General features: G+C 38.1%; 1 protein-coding gene across 2 annotated transcripts in view; it reads right to left on the bottom strand.

The window, feature by feature from the left end:
- rbpjb (recombination signal binding protein for immunoglobulin kappa J region b) overlaps window positions 1–22081 on the bottom strand; it is an 88447-nt gene extending 66366 nt beyond the window's left edge. The window contains exon 1 of one of the 2 annotated variants that reach the window (XM_067437337.1): window positions 21943–22081. In XM_067437337.1, coding sequence (XP_067293438.1) covers window positions 21943–21962 — 20 coding nt within the window. In that variant the 5' untranslated portion in view covers window positions 21963–22081. Of the gene's footprint in view, window positions 1–17604; window positions 17699–21942 lie in introns of those variants that run through there. The other variant, XM_067437335.1, reaches the window with a different exon arrangement.
- Between the last annotated feature and the right edge of the window lie 144 nt (window positions 22082–22225).

Below are 22225 nucleotides of genomic sequence, written 5' to 3'. Positions count from 1 at the left end.
ACGCACACAAAAAATGACTCGTCTGGAGTTTAACATCATCATGCTTTTCTTGAAAATAAAATTAAGGGGAGAAAACGAAGATGTGTAGTGTGTGCAAAGGCGCCGGAAATCAAATAAATGTGGGTGGGTCCTCACCCAGATTATTTTTAAATGGAGTAGATGAAACTTAAATTAATGCAGCGTTCCTGGCATTCCGTGTTTTTTCCATCCTTCTACCCGTGAAAGTGCACTGGAATGGCTGTCAAACCCGTGACTTATCACCTGTGGACTCGTACTAGATCGATGTACTCCCAGTTACGAGCTCTGACGTCACAATGCCCACAAAATATCAATGGCAGCCCTTCCAGATGCAGTGTTTATGAAAGTCCTACATGATATTTTACAAATAACAAAAGGTAAAACAGCTTCTCTTGCCCTATGTGCTAGAACGCTACACAGTCGTGAGTTGTGGTTTGAAGTTGTGACTTACGGGCTCAAAAACCCGCCTGGAAAGCAGCATAAGTACAAATAACCCACCTTTACTAAACATCTGTTTAGGCCAAACTAATTTACGGAGGACACCAATTTATTCACAGCAGTGATAGTGTAGTGGTAGTAGGAAAAGTTTCAATGCAAAACGGCCCGAGGTTCGAATCGCCTTTCACCGAACACACTCTACTCCCTTTTCCCAATCACATATTATATTGGAAAGGCATTTATTTGTAAAAAAAATAATAATAATAAAGTGTATATCGGTAAGGGGTCGGTGTTAAGACGGTCATTTTCTAAATTAGAGATGGTAAAAATGAGTGGGTCCAATATAGTGGGTGGGTCTTGTCCCATCCACACACAATGGTCCATGAGTGTTTGTGTGTGTGTGTGTGTGTGTGTGTGTGTGTGTGTGTGTGTGTGTGTGTGTGTGTGTGTGTGTGTGTGTGTGTGTGTGTGTGTGTGTGTGTGTGTGTGTGTGTGTGTGTGTGTGTGTGTGTGTGGAGCAAGTGGAGGTTTGTTGTTGTCTCTAACTGTGTCATCAGGTTTGGCTCTCCTATTGGTTTTTGAAGATGTAACAGTCATCGTAGAAGTCACAGTGTTGGACTAATCCTGCCTTTACATGCTATCGGAAATGTCCTACTTCCCACTTCTGTAGTCGTGATTTCAAGCTCATTGCATTAAAATTTTCATGAGAAATGTTTTAACTAAGAAACCGGTATTTACAATAATGCTGATAGTACGTGAAGGCAGCATGAGTCTCCAAACTTCTGACACTGGCAGAATTTCGTCAAAAGACTTTAAATTTTGGCCCAGGATCAGAGGAATTTTTTAGGATTCTCAAAATTTGTCTCAGATGGCCAAATCGTAGCCAAAATCATACAGTAAACTCAGATTAACATGCTCAAACAAGCAAACTGTGAGTCATAAAAATTATGTTGAAACCACATTTCTCAAGAGCAGCAACCTTCGACAGTTTGATTTTCTCTCTTTCCTCCTCCCTCTTTTAATCTATTTGGAATTACTGTTTTTCAGTTTAGTACACTGGTTAAACAATACTAACTGTTCCTCATATTATGTCAAAGCTGGGTATAAAAACGTAGTTTAGTATCTAAAGCTGCGTTTGCTTACAACAACCAGTTTTTTGTTTGTTTTTTATCTGTTGTGGTACGTGCAGTAAGAGTTGTTTGCTATTCGAATCAACAATCAAGTTTAAAAAGAAATACGACCAATGAGCGACATCTAGGTTCAGGCTTTATTAAGCTTATATGGAGAGGACGAAAGTCCTCTGGAAGTCTTGTGCAGTCCTACATCACCGGACTACTTTGCCTAATCTTCACAATTCTTTGGACCCAATAGCAAACCTCCCGCAACCTCTCGAAGGCAACACGGAAGTGGCTTAAACTGCAATTCATCGACTGGCTTCAAAAGAGTCAAATCTGTATCTCCCTCATGTTAAAATGGGCAATTTTACAACAGATAAAAATATGTTTACAGACTGGAACAAAAAGTGGTTTGGTCTATACAGCTAATTTTTATTTTTCCCTTCATGACAACTGTGAGGAGGGTGAAGATTTGTATCTGTCAATTTGTTTTAATTTTTAAACTCTTCATTACATTTATTAAATTATATTAAGCATTAAAGTTCTGCATAGAGGCCGTGGCCACTTGAGTGATAGGTTTATAGCCACTATGGTTGAGCTAGGTGGGCATGGTTTCAGCAACCAGGTACTTCAGCTTCACCCACGTCCCACCTCAGATATTTTCCCAAAAGTTTTGAAGATCAAACCTTCAAGTTATGTCTGACCAATGCACTCGTGGTAGGTAAAAAAAAGTGTGTGTGGTGGAGGGGGTAGAACAAACGTAAACATCCCCAAAAAAGAAAGAGTAAAGCATATGACTGTGTTGACAGTATAAGAGTGTCTTGGTATTATGTATTGGCATTCATCTACCAAACATAACAACCAGCAACAAGTGAACATCGGTATGGGTAGCTGCAGGGCCACAGGCAGTGACATCATCAAAAACAGACAGGAGAGGATTAAAAGTGCTGATACCATTTCAACGCCTATGGCGTTCTCTAACTGAGCTATCCACTGTTACCTCTGCTCTATTCACAGTGTGGACGTGCATAGTTCAGGAAAACAGAGAAGTCCTGAAGATATTCCAAAAGGAACGAGTCAAAAGATGGGTATCCCGTCTTATATCAAACGGTTGTGCAATATTTGGGGCTGATAACAATAAAAACAAAACACTTTCTCTGTGCATCTGAACTGGCTTCACAAAAAGGGGACGGGGGACGGTGGTGGTGGTGTGGGGGGGTCTCAACTCTGGCTCTCAAGGTCCACTTTCCTGCAGTTTAGCTCCAACCCTAATCAAACACACCTGAACAAGTTAATCAAGGTCTTCAGTGTTACTAGAAAGTTACAGGCAGGTGAGTTTGATAAGGGTTGGAACTAAACTCCGCAGGAAAGTACCAGAGTTGAGAACCCCTCCGATTCATCAATGTAATGGACCCATTTCATAGATTGTGGGTACGTCTCAATCAGGTCCCTAGTTCAGAAGTTATGGCACTGATCAGGGAGTCGGCCATTTTAAGAGCTATCTCAATCAAAGAATCCTCCCAGTGCACCGACATGTTCGCTCCCTAAAAAGTCACACAATGTACCGCAAAACCCTGGGTGAAGCGCGAAATTCAGATCACATGAGCCAACTCACTACACATAATGATCGATAACAACAAGCGATATGAGTTCTTTAAAAACAGAAACCATTATTTTATTATTTCAGCATAAACATCCAACGTTAGACAGGTAATGAACACAAACATTTATAGTTTATTGCTGAAATGTTGCATGTATCTATGTAACAAGCAAAGTATTTGTCGTAATGTTGTTTAAATAGCATTACAAGTAAAGTCAGAATAAAATCTCTGCTGTTGTTCATGAATGATGTTGAACAATGAGGACATCCTCACGCCGCTGGAAATAGTCATCAGTTTCCCAATGTGCAGTGAGCCAGTGGCTTTTAACATCCTTACCAGTGCCCGAACCTGTGTACACAATATACTGATTCACAAGCTCAGGAGCAAGGGAACTAAATGAGACACACTGGCCCTCATTTATCAAAAGTGCGTACACCAAATTTCCAGAGTGCACCCAAACCCACGGTGACTTTGAGATTTATCAATATGGACATTGGCGTACGGCACGCTCAAATCCTACGCCAGCTCAGGAGGTGGTGTACGCACGTTTTGAGTTTGCGAAAATGTGCAGAAAAACAATTCCTAACACCACAAAACGCACTGACAAATATATGCTATATTACGACCCACTGTAAAAAACAACAACATTGTAATTATAAACTTCAGTGTTTATTTTTGTGCAGCGTAGACTTCAATGTTTAATTTGTGTGACTATAGGCTACCAAAGCATTTGATGCATTCCTCCAGCTGCGAGCGGACTGGGACTGAATAATTCGAACTGACAAAATAATAAAAATTACATTCTTCTTCTTTTAAATATTAATAAAATAAATAATAACGACATTCTTCTTCTAAATAACAATAAGCGTCATTAATAATAAAAATCATAATAATATAATAAAAAGAATCTTACAAATTGTCATGCAATTATTAATGTGAATGAATGGAGGCTACTCCACAACACATCATCATAATGTACACCCCAATACATGTGCCGTGATACGAAATGAAATGCTAATGGTTTCAAAACGTGTAAAATAATGCACTGTGAGGTTTTTAAACTGCTGAAGTGCGCTTCTCAACCTCCACACTATTAACAGTACTCGTAATTTGGGTCCATATTTGTTTGTTTTTGTGGGTGCCTTTAATCCCACTCTTTAAACTCCCAAATAAAACAATTTCACTTTTTTCCACTTCCCTGGTGATGGTCTCGATGGGCGCGTCTCAATCATCTCACTAGTCCACTAGTCAGGGCACTGATCAGGGAGTCAGCCCGTTGACTTATGTCCTAATCAGTGCCCTGACTAGTGGACTAGTGAGATGATTGAGACGTGCCTGATCTCCACGTCGGAGAAGTTTCGCTTCTTTGCCGTCTTCCGTGTGTCCATGGCGTAAAATGAGGGCGTGGAGGAGGCGGAGACTTGAATATATAGGGGCGTGTTATTCTAATGACAATCGTTTTCAGCCGCGGCATTCATCAAGGGCAAGTATTGCGTACACCTGGATTGCAGAGGTGCGCACAGCTTCATAAATCAGGCGGTGAAAGTTTTGAATCAGGAGTGTAAGCATAATCTTACGCCAACGCCCGTTTCTACGCAAGATTGATAAATGAGGGCCACTGTGTCTCTGTGGCACGTTTCCATACATTTATATATCAACATTGCAAATTAAGTTATCACATTTGTGTTATATTACCTTGTCATTAACAAAAAACAAACAAACAAAACAAAGCTGATGGGTTTTCTAACCCAACAACTAAGGGAGTGACAGCAAATTTGAGGGCAATATGATCACGATCCTATTGGTCTTAATTGTTGTTGTTTTTTATTTTTTTATTTAACGTCATCGTAGGAAAAGTCACACAGCAAGATTGCAATTCAAAACTTCTGACACTGCCAGAATTTCGTCACAGGTCAAATTTGTTCGCAATGGTCATTAACCAGCTGTTGGCGCACGTCCAAATAGCAGATTTTGGCCCAGGAAAAATTTGCCTCATATGGCCAAATCTTGGTCAAAACCAAGCCTGCAGTCTCCCTCTCATTTACTGAAGCTTTCGCGCCTCGATCGCCCCCCGGTGACCGGTCCCAGTATAGCCGCCCCTCTGTGTTTTCTAATGGACGCGAGGCAAACTAAATAAGAATATTACACTTCAAAAATGTTTCCCCAAAGTTAGTTTATGTCACTGAAGGCATTTATCATCACGATGATTTCATTTCAGGTGTTCGTTTTAAAAATAAGTTTAGTTTGAGTTAGTTATTTGATGCTATAAAAACGGGGGTGTGACGTCATGATTGACAGCTGAGACTGACGGCTTCTCTGAGTGAAGCTGTCACTGAGGCACTAACGGACTTTTTTCGAAATTTTTGGGAGCAGATTAGAGCTTTAGCTTTAATTTCTACATTTCCATAACTGTTTATTTCACACCAACATAATTAATTGTTCTGCATCTGTGAGAGTGTGGGCGGGCTTTTGATATCGCGGCTGTACTTCCTGCTCTACTTCCTGCGCTCTACTGCGCAACTCCGGTCCCGAAATCGCTACTGCGCAGACTCGGTCCCAAGATGTCAGCGCCGTGCAAGGCCGCCTGAAAGCTTCAAATATGGCAAGCGGAAACGGATGATGTCGAGTCGTCCATATTTTTTTACGGTCTATGGTCAAAACGCAATGTGTAAACTCTGATTAACACGCTCAAAGAAGCAAAAAGCATCACAGAAGCTCAATGTTTAAACTAAAAGTCAATCGATTTATCAGGTTTTTTCACCATTTTCAATGTCACAAAAAATTAATAGCCTCAGTAAAAAAAAAAAAAAAACTCAAACTTATTGAAGATAAGTAAAAGTGATAAAATAACATCAAAGAAACAAATTACAGGCATATAAGAAAACAAACTACAATACAAAAACAAAAGACAACTCTTATATGGCATGCGCATGTAGCAAAATATGTTCTCTTTTGCTGCTTATTGCGCTTCAGTGGTTTAAAATAACTAGTCTGATAAGCTTTCGTGACCACAGCAGATCAATGTCATGTAAAAGTAATACTTTTTCCCAGGAACTCTTTTTCCCCCCAGACCTAATGCTGTCAGTGTTTCAATCATGGTCTAAAGTACCATGAAGATTAGTCTGGTGACGTATGACTGATGCGACTTTCCAAAGCTCACTGGATTTCATCCTCCACAAATAAATGTAATAAAGCCTGAACCTTGTTGTCGGTCCAGCGATCATATTTTTTAAACTCCATTGTTGATATGAATAGCAAACGACTCTTACTGCATGCACGCCAAAAGACTTTTAGGTTGAAACATAATGCTGCGTGAGCTCAACCAATCAGCATGTTTAGCGCCCAAGTCCCACCCCCAAAAGTTCTTGAACTTTGAAAAAATACTACCTCGCAACAAGGGGGTAATCTAGCACCCGGAAAGCGTACCTCCCATTGGGGTGGCCATTGCTAACCAAGCCATCACCTGCTGTTAGCATCCCATTGAATCCCATTCATTTTGGCGTCACTTTGACAGCAAATAACTTTAAACAATGGACAAATGAAGTCTCTAAACGCCTCAAATGTATTTATAAAAACAACACGACAATGTATAATAGGCTCCATTACTTTGTATCTTACACTATACAGCCCCGTAGAAGCTGTTTTTGTAAAAAAAAAAAAAAGGCATTTTTTTAGGCCATGCAACGATTGGATCATAACCAACATGACTCTCACAGAGTAGAGAAATTACTGTATAGACAGGAGGAGACGCTCGCAGGCAATCTTTTACTGTCATTTAAACAATGTGATTCAGATTTCACTTTCCACAACTACTAGAAGACTTAAAACAATCAGACAGGTTGCTCACGTCACATCTATGTCGTCAAGCTCAGTCCGAGACTGCGCAGTACGCTCAGCCATCAGGAAGTGAGTGCTTCTAATTTACTTCCTTTTCGCCGTTGAAGTCTATGGGGTTCGCTGTGTCCATTTTTTTACTGTCTATGCCTCGCAAGCAAGCAGGGCCGTACATACAGAATAACATACAGAATAACACCCCAAAGTCCCTAGTTCCTGGGGAAAGTTCCTGTGGTGGAAACGCGGCTTATATTTCTTCCCTCATTTGAAAAGTTGTAGAAACCTTATCACAGATTCCATTCACTGGAATAGAAGTTTAACAAACTATGATGACTTCCGCTTCTGAGAACCACAAAAATATGAAAAGGGTCCATTGCCTTATATTCTTAAAACTGATATATGTAATTACAAACCGTTTTCAAACCGGTTTCCTTAAACAAAGTAGTCGCACCCTGAACTCACAACATCAATTGAAATGCAAGTTCATAAAATGTCAGAGTGCATAAACAAAAAGTGTGTGATGTAAGTTTCATTATCAGCAAAGTATATGTACTGTACGTGCACAGACAGATTTTTCTAACCACTTAAACTCTGTACATTCAGCTTGCACGAGTAATCAGCTGACCATTGGTGGCAATGATCATCAGTGCTCTGAAAGTGATTCCAAAAATATTGTTTTGTGTCGTTATTTTAACTGTAAAAATAACTGTTGTTTTAACTGTTGATTTAATTCAATGTTCAAGGCTTTTGGTGTCATTAATTACTTTAGCATAATTAATCCATTATGCTGCTCTATGTTGCATATTGTTAGCATATTTTAATTTATTATCATAATCAATAACACACTGGTTTGTATGAAAATAGTTTTACAGTTTACTGCACTTTGTTATCCTTCTATTTAACTAATGAATTTTGAAGTCTCACATTTACAGAAAATAGCTTACTTTTGCATTAAAAAATAAGGTTGATAGATGTGATGTAGACTCCGCAAATCTCCTAGAGTTATTGATTTTTTAAACGTTAAGGCTATAGTCATCGTTCTTTCCATGTATGTGCTTTACAATAGACTATATCTTGGATAAAGGAGGGATTACTATAGCTGGGAAAACTATTTTAACATTACAATTAAATTAAAGAATTGCACACGTCGTCTTTAAGAAAATTAATTCCTTTATTAAAAGCTAACAAGTACTAACCACAAAGATGATTCATCTTTCACTGTGTGTGTCTGTGCCTGTGTATGTGTGTGTCCTGTCCATCATGAGTTCCCCACAGGGCAGACAGATCGATTTCTGCGATCTAAACCCCCCGACTACATTTACAGCTTCTTCTTATTGAGAAATACCATCTTCCTGAAGTCACAGCAACAATAGTCACACCACACCAGCACCACTGGACAACCTTGTGTGCCGGCAGGACCAGAGGCAAACAACTCCGTCTATAGAGCACCGACACCCGATACTTTCACCTAAGAACCTGGCAACACATTAAAAGTTTACACACAATCACATCTCGTTTGAATTCATTTCCACTCTTCATTTTCAATTGAACACGCACGCCACTATAATTTGATGCTGAGTGCTGAAATAAATATGACGGAGGCCGAAGGATAATGTCAGTGGTGTACCACAGCCCAAATGCAAAGCATTAGCCGAATCAGCACAGCATGTTGTGAATCATCTCCATTCAGTGTCTACGAAGCTTCAAGCCAGTTTGAACATATGGATTAACTTTACCTTTTATAGCACCAACCATTAGTTCATTCACAATTAGTGTACCGTTAACAGAGTTAGCCATGAGCAAGCAGTTAGTTAACGCTCAATTGAGGTTTTGATTTCCTCTCTACCAAGTCATTACACGATACGGAGAGCTGAAAGATATTAACTTGCGGAAATCATCTGAGTCGAGTTAGCGGTTACCTCAAATTACTGAATTATGTTGACCTTTCGAAAGCACCTAACAGCGAGCCGAGGGCTTTCCTAAATCTTTCATTATGCGCTCATATACTAGACTACAACATTTGGCGAAACTTGTCGCAGGGAGAGGCCCGAGCTGTGCCAACACGTATCGGCCCAGGAGCCAACCATCACATTAGTGAGGATACGAGACTCTGAACAAACATTCTCACAACCCCTACCTGTTTGCCAAGCCTCCGAGGAAATCTGGATTGCACATAAAGAAAGAGAGGGAATAACAGAAGAAATCCCAGACTAAACGAGAAAGAGAGGAAATGATAGAAAAGATCTAAAAAGGGGTTAACGGTGGTAAAACTGAGCGACTAACCATCAGTGAGCCAAACCCGACCATATGCTTTCTTTTATCCGCTCCATACGTACAGAAATAAAGTTCTTTTTGGTGGGACAAGTACATCTGATTAATGTTATTCCTACTGGGCAAAGTTGGCTCATACTGGGCTGTGCGGCAAGTGCCATGACTGGATAATATCAGTTTGACATGTGGCTGATCCGTTTGGAAGAATCCTGAGGTCAGCTCTAAAAAGGCCCATTAATTGATGGGTCAATAAGTGCCCATGAAGAAATGGAAAAATCGAATTTGAAATGTGTCAAGTTCTTAGAAATGTACTCTTTTTACTCACTCAATGCATGTTTTATGTGGTTCTGAAACATATTTATACCACTTTCAAAAAGCATAATGAATAAAAATCTCATGTGGTGAGACCATCAACTAAAAAGGGATGATATATTTTCTCACAGCTTAAATACATGTCTTTATTAAATTGAAAAAAGGTTTGTAAATATATATTTTAAGGTTTTTTTATGTAATATTACATAAAATGCAGTTTACATCATAATATGTAAATTATCAATTGATGGCTCACAGACATTTAAAACAACAAAAAGTCTAGTTAGAAACATATTTTTAAAATATGCTTTTTTCATATGATTTCGAAAAAAATATTAATTTAATGTCTAAAAATGTCATGTGTTGTAACTAAGTAATCGTTCTCAAAAGAATTAACAAAAAAAATATATATATATATAAAATATTATATTTTTTACAAATATAATCAATTGTTAATTTATAAATATTAAGTTTTATTGACCTTGACTGCCAGTAATGATGGTCAAAATATGAGGCTTTTGATTAAGATATGAAGACATGAATTTATGCCCCCCTCCAAAAAAAAGAAAAAAAGAATATTAATTCAAAAATCAAAAACATGCTCACAGAAAAGGGGTTTTATATGTGAATATCTAAAGCAGTTATGAATAAATCAATAAAGAAAAAAATAGCATTATGTCACTGGACCATTATTTTGACGTGACTGATATGTTTGGGATAATCAATCTGAAAGTCTCTGACGTCAGTCGTCAAAACTTTAAGATGTTACATAATCAGATCAATCAGGAGATCAAGTCATACAGAGAATCCTATTTTAAGAGAAGGGTGCTATTGAGACGTGGCCCTAATGCCTGCCCTTAAACGCCCCTGCCAATAGCACAAGGGAAGGGCTTTCTGGAAGAGGGACAGAGAGGGCAGCTCTGGTTTGGTTGTTAGGTTGGGCCAAGTTGGGTCGCCTCAGGCAAGGCACATATGGCTGAGCTCATAACGCCAACTTTTTCTTTGACATGGGGATATTTTAATGACAGGGAAAGAGTCAAAGAAAACCTCCCTCTTTCCCGTTCTGACCACTTCCAACATCAACCAGAGCCCATAGAATATCCATATGGGACTTTCTGGAGAGCCGTTTCACAGCTGGTCGTTCGCCTAAAACAATCGTTCAAGCTCATGCGTTTACACACAAACTCGCTCGTCTCCGCATGTGTACACTTTTAGTTCATCTTAGACACATCAGAAGGGGGGAAAAAAATCAACAGTTCCTTTCCCTTAAACGTCTGGAAGAAATGGTCTTGTTTGCCTCGTACATCAACCAGAACTAAACCACACAAAGGAGAAGAAAGGAAAAACGACACGGATGTCCTATCGGCATTGGGTCAAGATGTATTTCAACTAAGACGCACACTGGAGGTTCTCTGGCTGGCAGTAGCATGCTGGCGTTCACATTCAGGATGTGAGAGCTTGTGCAAATACTGAGCCTGCGCTGCCGTGTAGTGCTGGATTCATTTTAATCCGAGTCCCACAACTAGCTGGAAGAAAATCACAGGCCTTACTCATCACTTAGTGGAGGCTTTTCAGCCAAAGAAACTTCAAGTACACTAATTGCAGGGGCCTAAAACCCCGGAACAAACTGAGGTTAAGTGTCTACCTCCAAGGAACATTTACAATGAGGGAAACTAAAGAGCTTTCCAAAAGAGGTTACCCTAACCTGGGATTGAACCTGTGACCTTTGTGTTAACTTGTGTGTCTTAATCACTGGGCTAACAGTTTCCCTTTTACAAACATGGAAGTGTCTAAAATTACAGTTCTTCTTTGTATAATATTTCTAGTTTTCATTCTGAATAATGGACAGGATAGTGCATAAAGAGGAATCACAAGATTTAGGACATGAGATATAGATTTTAAAGAAGGAAGAAAAAAGAACTGCTAGTGGCACTGAAAGAATAACATGGAAAATATTTACATTTTGTAGACATGTTTTTTTATGAAACAGAACGTTATTATATATCAAAATCAATAAAACGTAATATGGGTCACAATAAAACTGCATCTTCTTGCTAGCAATAGAAAATACCGTCCAAAAGATTAGATTTTTAAAATGTATAAAAGAAAGTCTCTATCCTCACCAAGGCTGCATAAACAACGACAAAAAAAATCAATATATTTGAACATTTAATTTATTCCTGAGATGGCAATGCTACATTACTCCAGTCTTCAGCATCACATGATCCTTTAGAAATATGTTGATTTTACCATGTCTTATTATAATCAGTGTTGAAAACAATGCCGTTTTGCTTAATATGGAATACATTTGATCTATTTATGAACTGAAAAATAGAACGTTTAAAAGAACAGCACTTATTGGAAATAGAAATATTTGTGATATTATAAATTACTTTTTTGGCACTTTGATCAATTTAATGCCTCATGGTTGAATAAAAGTCATGACGATGTGACCTCCAGCAATAATGTCAATGTGATTATCAAAACACATAACTGTACTTTCATCCAGACTACTTTTTTGTGGTAGTCTTTGATCTTGCGTACAGCTCAGAAGTTAACGGGGATGATCAGGGTGCCAGCAAAGCACTAATGATGTCAGACTGTGCGGTAATATTCTGCAAGCATTTCAAATTGTCAGCTCAATATGTGCCTATTGTGTAGGCTGACCGACACTTGTTGTTTCCACAGACAGAGAGACAGAGAGAGAAAACACTTCAAAAACTTTTCGTGACCTTCAGCTCATTTGCAATCTGTTGCTGGGTGAGAGGTTACAAGGTCCAATAGACAGGAAGGTGCTGATGTGTTGCCTACACATGTCAGCTCTAACTCACTGTCTGGTTTCTCTATGTGTGGTTGTATCAGCAGAGGAAACTCGCACATTCAGAGATACACTTTGTTCCTCTTTCAGCTTTTTAACACTATTTTTCCTTCATTTAAGTCAAGTCCAAATTTGACTGAAAGAGCTCCTGAAGAGGACAGCCCCACCTAATGTCTGTCACATACAATCATTCAACTCTGACCTCATTATAAGCACTGAAGTTCATGTCTGGCAATATCTGACATCTGATATCAAATAACTGTATTTTTACAGTTCTAACACAGCTTCAACTGAAAATGGCAAGCTAAATTTAAATTCACTTCCTTAACACAAAATAGCTGGCATATTGGTCTTATAAAATGCATGCCGTTCCATATCTTTTTCCTTTGCTGACAAATTAGAAGAATTGTGTAGCATTTTGACCGATGAATCTATATCGAACAATATTTGGAAATGTTTAACTTTCATTTTGACAGTGCTGAGAACGCCACCGCTTGAGCACAAAATACTCCCATTCTCCTTCTTAGTTTAAAGTCTTAGTCCTATCTATATGATATTTGTGTTTAGTGTTAATGTTACCTAATATGCGATAGAACTGTTAAACAAAGAAAGTCAACGGTATATGAAAACATATTATAGCGTTTGCTTTTAAGCCCATTTCCGCCACACACAAAAAACAAAGTAAGAGTAATTGTGACTTTTTTCTCACAATTGCAAGTTATAAAGTAAGAATTCTGAGACATAAATTCGTAATTACGTGATATAAAGTCAGAATTCTGAGATAAAAAGTCGCAATCTTTTTTTTGTGCGCTGAATACGGGCTTCCATATATATATATATATGTAATACAAAGACAAACACTAAAATAATTGTTCATTTACCGTCAGCATTCAGCAAATACGCATTTGTATCTTTTTTTTTTTTTTAATTGTGAATTTCTGATAAACATCACAAATTTCACAAACCTTACAGACTTGTGTCCAATCCAGATGTGAGATTTTCACTGCTGTAGTGCTTCCTTGTTTTTATTTGATCAAATAAAATTCCGAGTGTATATCAGAATAGCACTTACTGATCACCACAGCAACGACCAAAAAGCACACACTCCTGGATCATAGCTACGTCTCTCATCCGGATTTGTGCCTTCAGGCGGGTATGTTACATAGTTATCATAACTATCAGAATCCAGTGTTCTGTATTTTGCGTACGTGAGTTTTTGTTGTAGATGGCTATTGCTGCGCGTTTAGCTAGAATGCCATACAAAACCAACCCATTGGGCCACTGAATCTGCTTAACAACAACAGCTGGGGCAACAGCCTTAGTCCTAATGGGTTGTTATCATAGCTATCAAAATCCAGTGTTCAGCATTTCGCGTACGTGAGTTTTTGTTGTAGATGTCTAAAAAAAAAAATGTGTGTACTGTGCTAATTAATTGAGATTTCTTCTTACAGCTCTTACAGGTTGTTGGCCTTGTCTGTTTCGTTGCTTCTATTACTCTCCCCCCTTTTTTTGTAAGTCGCTTTGGATAAAAGCGTCTGCTAAATGATTAAATGTAAATGTAAATGAGTGTGTAAAAACATACCAGATTACTAAGTGCCCTGTTGGTTACAGTGTTTTCAATTCCTATTTATTTATTTTTTTTCTTCCCTGAACTAAGAACTGTATTACAGACACCAAAAAAATAAATATTGGTCGACCACTATACTTTTTTTTTAAATAGAAATCATAATCAAAAATCATATAGATTAGACTGCCGTGTGTCATAAATTGTTGGAAAGCTGTCAGCTAATAAAAAAACAACAAAACACAGAATGCGGGTCAAGGGTCGCAAGACCCAATGTTACAACTTTTAACATGGCATCTTAACAACACAGTACTTATGGCGTAAGGTGGGGGAAAATAAAAGATTGAGATGGAAAAAGAAGTCCGTCTGATGCATATGCAAAACCAACAATTAAAACATTTCAAAATAGCACAGACAGAATGAGATAAAGCATCCTCTGTAAACTGCATTTGTAGCATTTTTGCCTATTACTTGATGACACAAACAGGAAATGGCATATTTTCACTAACAGCAGATGGTTCCAATTAATTCTAACCACAACAAGACAAGGTGCGAAGATCTTAAAATAATCCTCAAAAACTGACATGATTTAGTCTTAGGCTTAGGTTTGAGTATGTTACAACAACAAAAAAACATGCTAAATCACTTTTAAATCACTACATCAATGTTGCACACTTATAAAACATTGGCCACTGATATAGCATGCATTATTATATTCATGTTTTTGTACTATATGCGTACTTATCTAGTATGTACTGTTATGTCTACTTTACTGTATCTATGCATTTAAAAGGCAAGACTGAGTTGCTGCTAGAATATTTCTACCAACCAAGAAATTGTCTTAACACAGTAAATTAAAGTATGACCTAGTGAACTTCCTCTTACCCATTTAACTCATCTGTCAAACGAAGATTGTGTTTCTAAAGATTTGACTACTCATGCAAGATGCAAGGTCATTCAGACCTTGCTATGCCATTCCCTTGCAGTTAACTCCCAAGTGCCAGCCACTTCAAGTGTCTCTTGTCATCCTCCTCAGATCCCTGAGGAACAGCGCTTAGCAGCCTAATAGATGTCCTTGTCCTGGAGAGATGCTGGCCAGGCTTGTGGTCCACAGCCTCTCTAACTGGCAGCAGTGTCCTTCTCACTAAAAGTAAGGATCTGGGTAGCAGTGTAACAAAGAAATCCATACAGAAATTGGATGACAAGCTAATCAAAAGGTTTTTTTTTTTTTGTTAGTATATGAAGGATCAAGAGAACTTTGTAGGGGGAAATAAGAAGACAAATAGGCATTTATTCACATATGTAGATAGACTAGATATCTATTTTTAGTGTCATTTTTTTTCTTTTTAATATATAAATATATATATATATATTCAGCATAGATACATTTAATATGATCAAAGTGACACTAAAGACGTTTAAAATTGTTACAAAACTAATCTATTTCAAATAAGCATGGTTCTTTTGAATGTTCTTATTCAAAGAAAGCGGAAAAATGCATCAATGTTTCCAAATAAAAAATAATAAAAAATACTTCTTATTTTTAACATTGATAATAATAAGAAATGCTTCTTCAGCACCAAAGCATATTACAAAAAATTATGAAGACTGAAGAAATTGCAGCTTAAAATTCACTACATTATTATTATTTAAAAAAAATGCAGTTTTTACTGGATTTTGTATCATATAAATGCATGTGCAATTGTGCATATGAGGGTCTTTTATAACCATTAAAAATGATCTTATAGACCCTAAACTCTAGCGTTTGAGTACTGGGCAGGATTAAGGGATATAGAATAAGGTCATGCAGAATAAAGCATTAATATGTGCTTTATAAGTACTAATAAACAACCAATATCATCATAGTAATGTGCAAGCTAAAAAGCAACTTAAAAGTAAGAATAGGACCATAAAAAAAGTGTTACAGAATATTAGATCCAATAACCGATCAATATTTTTGAATTGTTTGTTCATTTAACAATTTACATTAAAAACTAGTTTGTTTGGGGTTTTTTTAAATGTGATGTTAAATAACAGTTATTTGACATCACATTTTATGTGTTTTTATTTATTATTTTTACAAGCAAAAAAAAATTCTGCCAATTTTTTCAGTGTATCTATACTAAAGATCTATACTAAGATCGGTGTATCTATACTAAATGTATTAGTCAATCAAACTGCTGTTTTGGGGGGGGCTATAAGTTCCAACACATTCAAGAAATCATAAATGTATCAACAAAAAGTCACTGTCGCTGTGTTCAATTACAGGACACACTCTTAAAAGCAGCTGGACCACTAGAGAGTAAACACTGTCAATCAGTCACTCCACGGTGCTGAGGTCTTTCCCCAAGCCAAAACAAACAATTCATCAACATGGGGCCGTTTTCCTGTCATGGACAATCAGAGGGGTTTTTTCTGTCTAGTTTGGTTTCTTTTTCATACAGAGGTTCATGAGGTCCCCAGACACTTTCATGTGTATACCTCACTGGTGATAAAACCTATTTTATCCTTAACAGCTATCAGTGTTCTAGCTTAAACATTTGCCCAGAAACATTCATTACGTCAAGATAAATTTAGTCAGAAATCAAATACAAAACAGTCAAGGCAATCACTTCCATGTTTTCTGAATTAAACATCCTGGATGTTTGAAAAAAAAAGGAAAACTGCTGACAGCGAAGAAAGCAAAGTTCCCTTGGCTATGCTGTAATCACAACCAACCGGCCAGTGCAAGAATGAGGAAATTCAAGAATAAAAGGGCACCACAAACACGTTGCACTCGGGCTCTCTTTACCTCATACATTATCCATGCCAAGTCAAACACAATGGGGGGATTGGGTTTTTTTCTTTTACCCAGTTTTTCATCAAACCACAGCAGCAATTTTTTGGCTCTGTATGATAATGCCATTTTGATCCCTACTGACAAAACTAAGACCATTTAAAACATTCCAAGCTCACACAAGTAAATAACATTTCTTGTTCTCCTAGCAGGAGCTTGCCAATGAAATCAAAACCTTTTTGGCAAAGAGATAAAGCTTCTTACAAACAATATATATCCGTAAGGCAACTGACCAGTCAATCAAGAAAGAATGTTTCCAATGGTTTGGAACATTTCCAAAGTTTAATTTAGAGTGACAGCAGATCTTTTTCCACGATCATCAGACTGCACAGTTACTGAATGCAACTCATGGCAAAGGACCAGAACTGATGCTGGGTGCCACGCAGACTCTGAGCCAAGCTAAATGACTTCGAAATTTGCCGTTTCACCCTCTAAGCTCCTGGTGTGACCATTGAGGAAAGCCCCAACAGTCGTTGCCACCTCGAATGACCGCATTTCAAACCGAGGCATATAATTTGGGGTTTTAATTACATTCCTTTGCAAATAGGTGTAAGAACATGTGAAATGTACATGGGCGGCAGTCAAAAAATAAAAATTCAGACAAAAATGATGCAACAGGCGAGTTTATTACACTAAGCTGAGAACTTCCTTTTTTCCTTCCTTTACACACAAGGTCTGGACCGACCAATCATTAAAGGTTAGACTTAGACCACAATAATGATGACAACTCTGCATGAAGGTGAGAAAAGCATGCGTCATCCAGCTAACAACAACAAGCCTCTCTTGTAATGGCTTACCTTTGCTCAATTTCAAGGCAGGAAGCAAGAGAAGCAGGATGAGACAGCATGCATGCTCTCTTTTATTCTACACACCGGCTCGTTTCTCCTCAGACAGGTCACCGAATGCTCCTCCGCTCTTCCGTTCAAACCCCTTTGCTTTCTGTCTTGTGTCTTGCCTGCATAATGGGTATTAGGAAAAGAGAGACGCCCCAGGGGAACAGGTCTTTCACGCACACACGCCTACCTGTTTACCAAGGCACACACCTTTCATTGTCCCAAGCTGACAGACTTTATTGTGTCATTATACGCAGCAGAAAATGGCTACACTCCAAGTCTACATCGCATATGCTTTGGCAAAGAAAGAATAGACAGAGAAAGTGGTCTGTGTGATGTTAAATCAAATCTCCTTCCCCCGGAGCACGATACAGACTGCATTGTGCTAAAGGTGATTCATGCGTTCATCATTCAAGGTGATGCTGGGATTGTTTTTCCACCGCACGCTACAGATTTTTCTTAAACCAAGGAATTGATAGTTTCCAATGAGCACCACAGCACATTTTCTGGCTAGCCTTCCCTAAAGAAATTCTCAAAAAAGAATTTCATTGGGGTTTTAAACTACTTATAGTTTATAGTTCTTTATAGTGTAACCTTTATTGTCAGAACATGGCAAACATTTCACTTATCGCAAACCTGAGGTAGAACATTCTAAACACTTATGATGAGATGATCAAATATTTTTTTCAACGTCAAAATATGCACAAGTAAGCTTAAGTTAAAAATATCTAGACAAATTAATTTCTAAGTGTCTGCATGTTTTAACAGGTGACATCGTTTTAAATCATGAAACAGGTTTGTGTTGCCTGACTTTGATGGCACTTATCTTGGGCACAGTTTGCATTATTAATGTTATATTAAAATTATGTGTGATGTCTGTTAGAAGTGCACATTTGACAGTACTTTGATGCAGATGTGCATTTATGTTCATTAAATAAAAACAGCCACAACCTATTTTTTATAGGGTACAACTTAAATATTCTCTACTTTTATTTAAATTTACAATTGGTCATCTACAGCATATAGAACATGATATCCACAGGTAAAACCACACAGCAGCTCACTACTACCATGGTAAAATGTAACTATATGGTACTTGTTGTGAAAAACAGTAGCCTAGTCATAGCCTGAATCCGAAATCGCCACCTAAACCCTCAAATAGGGCATTATTTGAGGGGACAGCCATTTGTAGTGCTGTCCAAAACCATAGTTGACATTGCTGAGTGCACTCATTCAATCCCACATTGCACCGCAATAACGAGTGTACAGCCGATGTACACTTAACAGCTGTCTGAATTCACTCACTCATTTTTATTCACTCCTTCAAATTATCCGTATTAGGGGACCAACATAGGGAAAAGTGATTGAGGGTTTAGGAGGTGATTTCAGATTCAGCCAGAGACATGCGTGTTCCTCGCTGAATTCAAGCACTTCTCACTGGATCTCATCGCATGGTTGTGAGACGATCAGCAAGTAAACATAAAAGGTTAATGATATCTAACAAATCATTTATCAAATCATATATTATATATATATATATATATATATATATATATATATATATATATATATATATATATATATATATATATATTTATATATATATATATATATATATAAAAATTTTACTATACTAATCTATATTTAAAAACAATTATTGAATCAGAATTCATATTTATAAAACGTATATATAAAATATATAATTTATATAATTACCTCTTTTGTTTTCACTGTTCGAGGTTTAAGGAAAATGTTATTACTTTTTAGTTGAAGTAATTTGCATCATAAATGTAACAAAATTTCTTTCCTTTTTTGTGTGTGTGTGTGAACAATTTTAAGACCGATTAGTGACAGAGGATGGTGCAAACATCAAAATCTCTGCATACAACAGTGTCTTTGCTGACTGATAAATTATCTACACAATACAGTGGCATTTCCCATATCGAAACTAAACTCCTATTAAAGCGGTTTTGATGGTGATGCACTGATATATTAGTACCTGGTGTAAACAGATTGAGAAGGAACACTCATGCTTCCTCACACTCAATGAGCAATCGATTGTGTTAGCACACAAGACCCGTGGTCATAAAGCTAGCGCCACCAACCTCACATGAGAAGCCCAAGCTTCATCGGGTCAAACAGGGAGCACCAAACAAAAGGCTGTGTGCAGTGAGCTGTAAAAGGCCAGCCACACTAATCGCTGCAGCCGCTGGCATGATGATGCCCTCACACATGCTAACAATCATGTCATCTCTAATTTCATTGGTGGACATCAGCTGGACAGGTGGCCGGTCAACCAGTCGTTGTCAAAACAGCGGCAGTTCAGGTCCACTGGAAAGCCCCCAAACAAACAGTCTGCGACTACCTCCGCCCATCGCACTCTAGCCAAAAAAAGGAAGAGAGAAACAAAAAAAGTCCCAGCCAGGGGATGTCTGTCACCTAGTTGGCTGTCTAGAAAGATGACGAAAAGTACCAGAGACTATATACATTAACCAAAAAATATTTTCACTGCATGTATCGTTCTAAAGAAATTAAGTTGCCGTGTGTCGGTGGGTATCATTTAACAAAACTAAAATATCTTACATTTACCTAAATAAAATTGTGCTCTGCATCAACATTTCAACAAAGCAGCAACAATAATATAGTGAATGTTAAAACAATAACAATAATTAAATAAAAATTAGACACTTTAAGACATCTCTTAATTTCTCCTCCACTCGCATCACGAAACATAATAGAAAAAAAATAACTGTTTTCAAACAAGTTTCCCAAATGATTCCCCGCAACCCCACCCCCACCCCCATCTGTCATTGGTTGAGCACACCACTAAGCCAAAGTAGCTGTCTCAGGCTGGACGGGAAGCTCAAACAATATTTTGAAAGCACCACAACATTTATACTTTTCAGGGAAATCAATAGAATATCTTAAGGACCGTTCAGTGGAAATTACAGAAACTACAATAACTATAAAGTTTTAATGATCGTTCTAATTCTATGACAACAGGGAACTACACCACAGCTATAACAATACAAGAAATCGCTTTCAAAATGATTTTTTTTTTTCAGGCGACGAAAGATAAAAACATCGATCCAGTCTAACGTTACCTGACTTCAAAGGGCGTGTGCATAGCAATAATAAAAATATGTATCGTTATTATTGTTCTATTGAATTTGCCTTGTAGTTGACTGTAAATTTAAACTGGGAAAGAAGAAAATATTTTCCAGGATTATGAAAAAGACTATCTTCTGGGAATTGTCCGATTTACAAATGACTCAAATAATTTTATATTTTTAAAGAATCGTTCACACTTACAAACTCAAAAGATACAATGATTCTGTCTAACGAATCAATAACTGAAGCGATCGATTCACTTATTGAACCGAAACGAAGCAACTTTTTGTTTGTGAAAGCTATGAAGTCGGTAATGATGTCGACGCATAGTTAATATCTGGCAAAAAAAAGGTAATAATAATACTATAGTAAAATATTTTTTATAATATATTTATAGTGAAGGGTTGACGGGATGTCCCCGGTACAGAAACACTGTCTGCCAAAATCACACATTGTCCACCGATGCCAAAGAGCGGCACAGGGGAAACACTGCCGTGCGGGAGATGCATTCGCAAAAGAGTCCTATTCCTAAACGTGTCCATGCTTCTTTTTCCAGTCGGGGAGCTTCAATGTCCTTAGTTGCACTTGCCATTAAATAATCATTCGTCTGCACAGAGTGAGCGACAGCAGAGCCAGCGGCTCTGTTTGGTAAACAACACTTCACAATCGAGCACATTTCCCTGCAGACAATCAATAAAACACATCTGACCACCGACAGAGCAACAAAAGCACACATTCAGAGGGGAGGTGTTTTCGACTCCAATCCCAAACTAAACAAAGCCACTGTACAGCATTACTATAACCACACAATGTGCCTCCACACCATGTGTATTGGGGACATTCCGTTAATGGGGATTTCCTTGTGTAGAGATGCACAATATTCCAATTATATTTCGGAACGTTGTGTGGTTAGAAAGGCTATACAAAACGGTCTGGCTGGCTCTCCATGCAGACGTACCGCGATGGGCTCAATGCAACAACCCCACAACACACGCGCACTACACTCAAAATATAAAAACACACACTCTACGTGCTCTTACAAAGAGGCTGGGCGCTTTAATTCACAGTGTAAAGTCAGTAAACGTCCACAGCAGAAAAGAAACCCACCATATCTTCATTAAACCCGTTAAATTAAGAGAAAGTGTGTAAGAAGAGCTAAACTCCTGCAGCAGTCCTGAATCTCAGACTTACCCTGTCACAACAGGCGCCATCTTCCACAAACTCTCACCAAAACTCCAAGACTCGCGAGATCCTCTCTCCCAGACCCTACCAGCCGCCGAGACAACAGAAGCAGACTGGAGACTGAAGGAGCGAGGGAGAGAGAGAAAGGGGGCGGGTGACGAGGACAGAGGAAAGGGGGGCAGGGTGAGTGAAAGAAAAGGGCAGACACCACAACAACAGGCGTGGGAAACTCTTCTGATCTCGCGAGAGGAGGAAAACTCTCATCATACAGCTGAGTGAGCGAGGCTCGTGT

Source organism: Pseudorasbora parva, chromosome 1 (genome assembly GCF_024679245.1).
Source record: "Pseudorasbora parva isolate DD20220531a chromosome 1, ASM2467924v1, whole genome shotgun sequence".
Classification (NCBI taxonomy): domain Eukaryota; kingdom Metazoa; phylum Chordata; class Actinopteri; order Cypriniformes; family Gobionidae; genus Pseudorasbora; species Pseudorasbora parva.
This window is presented reverse-complemented; position numbering and strand designations above follow the sequence as displayed.